The following is a 6,000-nucleotide window of genomic DNA, read 5'->3' on the forward strand; positions in this document are numbered from 1 at the left end:
GGGCAAGGGGCGGCGATGGCCCAGCGCTGGCCCGTCGTGCAAGTGATGGACAGAGCATGGGAATAAAAACAGGAAGGCAAGTTGCCTTCACCTCAGCATTGCCTAATGGGAAACCACTCTCCCCCTGGCTGGTTTTCCGTGTTTCTTTTGCTTGACTTGATTCACCACATCTGCCAGAGCTGACACATCTGGCTCCTTCCCTGGGCGGAGGGTATGGTGGGTATGTCAGCATGGTGTCTGAAGACACTGGTACTTTCTGGAAAGAGCTTTTTTTTTACCTCTATCATATATTGTACAACAATCAAGGCCTTTTAAAAGGATGGCTTAAAAAAAAAAAAAAAAAAGCTGATTTTGACAAGAGACAGGCCAGAATGAGAACTGCTGAGACAGTAAAGAACAAGCCTGTTATCTTACAAACTACACTTCAGGCTGTCAGCTGCCAGAGATTTACAGGAAAACCCCCTTTCCTAGGGCCGAACCGACGCGAAACTTTATTTTCAGTGACAGAAACTCATGAACCGCCGCCAGTCCCTGGCCGGGGGTGCCCGGGAGAGCTCCATCGGAGGCAGGGCGGCTGCCGGCCGCCGGCGTGGACGCGTCCCCGGGGTCGCTCCCTCCCACGACCGCGGCGTGGGGAGGCGGAGGAAGAACTCCCGCTCTCCTCAAGCGGCCCCGCTTCGCCTCCAGCCCCGGCCGGTCGCCCAGGAGCGACCCGGTGAGAGCCGCCCGTCCCTGCCCCATCCCTCCCCGCTCCCCAGCCGGGGCTGTCCGCCAGCCCTGCCCTCCCCCGGAGCGGCACGGTGACAGGACAGGACGGTGGCACGTCCTTCCTGCTATTTATAGCAGCCGGCTCGTATTTGGGTATGCCGGGAGCCGCCGGGAAACGGGGAAAAGGAGCAAAAACCGAGGTGAGAAGCAAAAGCAGGGAAGCTCCCGGCCCTCGCCGGCCCGGTGGATGTGGGTGGCATCGTGTCTTTGGCGCCTGCAGCCAGCGCGGTCCTCCTGTTCCAATGGGAGCTGAAGCGCCTGTCAAAAGCCAGAGGAAGGAGGAGACGCTGGCTTTTGAACTGACTCCTCTGCCTCGACAGTAAACCCTGCACAGTGAATTCTAAGCCCGGGGCCGGCTTTTGCTGAAAACAATTTAAAAATCGTGAAGTCAGCCGGTCCTGTCCTGTGTGAAATTTTAAGAGGCATAATCTATACATTTCGTGTTGATCCCTGCTGCTCATTTTCCACATCGGTTCTCCGACTCCTGCCTGACACCGGAGACTTGCTCCTGGCCCACAGCGCTGTCCCGACAGTGTCCAGAAAGCGCCTGTCAGGTCGATATTTACGTCTCCTTTCAAGGCAATGCCTTACCCCACGTTTGGCCCTCACTCAGGCCGCAGCACCCTGGCCCCGTGCGCCCCCACAACATTAAACATTAATGTGCATCAAACAACAAGGGGGGCACGTTCGGGGGTTCGGGGCTCCCCCCCCTCCTGGCAGCACCGCTGGGGCTGACGCGGCAGGAGGGCAGGCAAAAGGAAACGCAATGACAAAATCGGAATCAATCTGAAAATATGTTTCTGATTTAAGTGGAATCTATTTTTAAATGGGGTGGCATGTAAATACGAAGCCCTAACTAACAGAGGGGATTTTTGCCCATGAGAGCATTTTCCCAGCACGGAGGCTGGGCGTGTTTCTCCTCGCGCTGGTGGAAGTGCCTGCTCATCCTCCAGCTGCTCCAGCCCGGGTCCCCCGCCATGGGACAACCCGCACCTCGCCTGCGCTTCCCCCTTCAGAGTCCACCTGACATCCCGGACCGGAGAAGTGAATTGCTGTGGTTCCTCCACATCATCCCCAGCCGGAGAAGTGAATTCCTGCGGGTCCTCCCGAGGTTTGCTCTGGCGGGAAGTGGAGCGCTGGGTAACTTCGGTAGCGCTGCCAGAGGATCCCCCGCCCGCACCTGCCGGGACAGACAGCACACACCCTTCCCCCCCCCCCTTGCTTTTTATGAAAGGGACGGCTCCAAATTAATGCCAATTTCATCCTTCCAGAGAAGAAAACTACACACGAGTAAAACTGGAAAGAAATGTTACTGCCTACCAAAATGACTAAACTTTACAAAATACACACTGGCCAACTCGCTTACACTGGGAAAAACAACAAAACCAAACCAATCTTGGGGCGAGAAACAAAGTCCTCTCAGAGCAACCAGCAACGATGGCTGCACCCAAGCATGGCTTTTCCAAGCAAAATTCGACACAGCTTCAGAGGAGCAACTAATATCCTTCCTAGGAGCACAGGTTTTTGTGGTTTGCAAGGCTATGCATTATAGTTAGACATGGCCTCACCGAGGAAAGAGTATGGAGGAAGGAAGGAAGGAAGGAAGGAAGGAAGGAAGGAAGGAAGGAAGGAAGGAAGGAAGGAAAATATCTATTTTCTTGTTGTGGATAAATCATGACTAGCCTTTCTTTGAACAGCATATGAAACTCGAGAGCTTTGATCGCTGGGATCTGAAGTTCTCGTGGGGGAGCTGGTACTCCTGCTGCAGCTGCTGAAGAAGAAACACAAAACTCCTTTACCCGGTTCAGTTCAAAAAGCACCTACTGTGAGACCGTCTGGTCTAACGTTCATTTTTTATTCTACTGCAACGCTCATGCTATGCGAAACGCAATAGGAATTTCCATACCAGCATTTACATCCAAATGGACCCGCTGAGATTCATGCTGATGTGTAACAGCCCTACAATGCAGCCCCTTCTGGCAAGTGCCGCGGTGCCGGCGCACCGGCCAGCAGGATTCCCACCCGGCCTGTCCTGGTTGAGCCCCCTGGGCTGACCCGTGTGCCGAGGCTGCGCGGATCCAGCTAAGCCCACCGGGAGTCCCAGCAGAGGCTGCCAGAGGTGACCCCACCGCCACCTTCTCTCCGGGGGTACCGGAGCCAGCGGCGCTTGCATTAAAGCCGACCTTTATTTCCCGCATTCTGGAGTGTTTTTGGGTTTCCGAGACCTTCCTCAGTCGCCCCCTTCCTCACCTCAGCACTCATTTTGTTTACGAGGAAGTAGCATCAGAGCGCAAGCCGCAGGGCCGGTCGCCGCGGGAGGATGCCGGGCAGGAGGGGGATCGCGCCGCATCCCGAACCGCTCCCGGCCTTGTCCCGGGCCCAGCGCACCCCGCCGGGGTCACTCACTTGTCGCCAGGGGGTGAGCACCGCCGCTGCCAGCGGAAAGGCATCAACTCGCCTTCCCGCGGACACGCGATGGGGACGGGAGGTACGGAACCGCCGTGGCAGGGACAGGGACACCTGCCCCGGAGACCGCCACCCCCACCGCGCCTGCCGAAGGGGGTGCGGCTGCCCACGGAACAGGGGACGGGGGCGTGTGCGCCAACTCTCGGGAACTCCCCAGCACGATCCCATCCCGCTCCCCGCGCACACCGGGGCTGGCGGCGGTAGCTCCGACAGGTTGCCCGCGGCGGGACTGAGAGAGTCGGGGAAAAGCAGCGCGACCCCCGCGCCCCGGGGGGCTCCGCGCCCGGAGCCGCGTACCTGCAGGACGTTGGCGTGGCGCAGCCGCTGCAGCAGGATCATCTCTTTGACGATCTTGTAGGCGGCCAGGCGGTAGCAGTCCCCCAGGGCGGAGAACTGCCGCACGCAGTGGGCGATGTCGTGCCCGCCGAAGTCCACCGCCTTCAGTGCCACGGCCAGCGTGCGGTTGAGGACCGCCTTGTAGACCGCTTTGGTGTACCCCGAGCCCAGGTACTGCACGCCGCTGACATCGCGGATGTCGCGGCAGCCCAGCAGCGGCGGCTCCAGCGAGAGCTCGGCCGAGGCGCCGGCCCACGGCCCCGCCGCCGCTCGGCCCCGCGGCCCCGGCGGCCGGGGCTGCTCCGCCGAGGTGCGCGGCAGCGCCAGGTCCATCAGGCGCCGCTCCCGCGGCCGCAGCGGCCGCCGCCCCGCCGCCGCCGCCCGGTGCTGCCGGTAGCGCAGCACCTCCTCGTAGCGCTCGCGGATCTGCCGCGCCAGGGCGGCCTGGCCGCGGCCGATCTCCTCCTCCGGCGGGTACAGGGGGGCGCCGGGCGGGGACGGGGGCAGCTCCTCGCGGGGCGGCGGCGGCGGCGGGTGCTCGGAGCCGGGGATGAAGAGGAGGTTGAGCAGGGTGCCCAGGAGGAAGGCGAGGCAGCAGCCGGCCGCCACCGCAGTCTTTCTGCGCCTCATCGCCACTTCGCTGACGGCTTGTCCAGCCTTTCGGGCTTCTCTCCTCTCGACCTTTTCCCGGGAACCAGCTCCGAGGGAGTTTTTTTTTTCTCCTTTTTTTATCCCCCTTTTTTTCCCCCCCCCTCCCGGCTATGCCGGCGGCAAAACGGCCCCGGGCGCTCAGCCGGAGCCCAGCCCCTTACAACGCGCCCGCATGACACTTGCCTCCCTGCTTTTAAGGCTCTGAAGCACTTATTATTAGCGGGACGCGGGGCGGGCGGGGGGATCCCCGTCCCGCTGCCCCCGCCGACGCGCGATGATTGACAGCCCGGCCCTTCCCGCGGCCCGGCCGAGCAGCAGGGGGGCCTGGGAAACGTAGTCCCCCGCAGAAGCCCCGCCGGCCGCCGGCGAGCCCGGGAGCCGGGACTACATCTCCCAGGCTCGGCCGAGCCCCCCGGCGGGGAAGGCGCGGAGAGGGGCGGGACGGGCGGGCGGACCCCCCCGACGGGCGCTACCGGGCAGGGCGGGTCTTGGGCGCTGCCGTCGGGCGGGGCCGGAGCTCTGTGGCTGTGGTTCTTCCCACGCGTGGCCGCGCAGCCCGGGGAAAGTCGCGCCAGCAGCGGTTTCGGAGGGATGCCCTTATCCCACTCCCCGGCAGCCAAGGGGTTTGGGGGAATTGTGTTATACGAGCACCCACGTACCAGCGCAGAGCCACACAAAGGAGAGGGATTCGATGTCTTTTCCACGCCAAAATAAAGAGAAAGGAGGAGGCTGCAGCCCGGAGCTGTGGGTTCGTCATTCGGAGTGAAAATTGCAGCGGTCGCGCCCCCTCCAGCCGCGGCACAGCGCGGGCGCGGAGGAGAGCAGAGCAGAGAGGGGATGGGGCTGCGTGTCACCCACGGGAAAGAACAGCCACAAATCACGGGCTCGGCAGGGGGTAGCCCCTGGCCTGTTGGAAATGTGAATTGCAGGGGTGAGCGCTAATGACATGGTTATCCATCAAGCCCACATTACGATGCTGTTAGCAACTAATTAACAAATACAATCAACCCGCGGAACTTCCACAAAGGAGAGACCATCAACAAGAGAAAAGCCGTAAAGAGTCAGGCGAGGCAAAGTTCATCACAATAGAAGTGGGAAATCATTTCCAGTGAGGGAAAGGGACGGGACATTTCGGTAATACACATCGGACAGACCGTAGGGGGAAAAACACCACAAAAAAAAAAAAAAAACCCAGCCGCCGCGGTTCCCGGGAACTAGCGATCAGAGATCGTCAGCTTTTCCTCCAACACTGACAAAAAACGGAGCTTGGGGAAACTCGGGCCCCAGACCCCGCCCGTTCGCTGCCGGCGCCCAGACCCGCGGGGAAGCGCCCGGGCACCGGAGGCAGCGGCGAGACCGGGAGAAGGCGGGTGGAGGCAGCCTTGGCAGGGCATGTGGAGACGGACCGTCTCTTCCAGCAGCCTCGGAGCCTTTCTGTCGCCTCTTCCCGAGAGCCCTCCGCAAGCACCGGGAGCACGCCCCGCCCGCGGTCCCGCACAAGGGGCGGACAAAGGCTCGGACTGCTGCCGGACCAGGCGCCCCATCCCCGCGGGACTCCCGAGCCTGGCACCAACCACCGCAGAAAAGTGACAGGAGGGAGCGTAATCACCAATTAAAATAAAAATAACAACTGCAGGAAGGGGAGGCTGTCTGCCCCCGGAGGGACAGCGGGCTCCCGGGCGCCCAGCCCAGCCTCCGCGGGCGCGCTCCCGCATCCCGCTGCGCGCAGCCCCGCGGTGCTCGCTCCGCCCGCCGGGGCGGTGCCACCTGCCCTGCCCG

At 61.8% G+C, this 6,000-nt stretch overlaps 1 protein-coding gene across 1 annotated transcript in view; it reads right to left on the reverse strand.

Annotated features, from left to right (window-relative positions):
- Positions 1 to 4,200, reverse strand: part of PKDCC (protein kinase domain containing, cytoplasmic) — a 33,071-nt gene extending 28,871 nt beyond the window's left edge. Inside the window, exon 1 of the mRNA XM_062489262.1 lies at positions 3,532 to 4,200. Coding sequence (XP_062345246.1) covers positions 3,532 to 4,200 — 669 coding nt within the window. The remainder of the gene's footprint in view (positions 1 to 3,531) is intronic.
- Between the last annotated feature and the right edge of the window lie 1,800 nt (positions 4,201 to 6,000).

Source organism: Cinclus cinclus, chromosome 3, assembly GCF_963662255.1.
Source record: "Cinclus cinclus chromosome 3, bCinCin1.1, whole genome shotgun sequence".
NCBI classification, from domain to species: domain Eukaryota; kingdom Metazoa; phylum Chordata; class Aves; order Passeriformes; family Cinclidae; genus Cinclus; species Cinclus cinclus.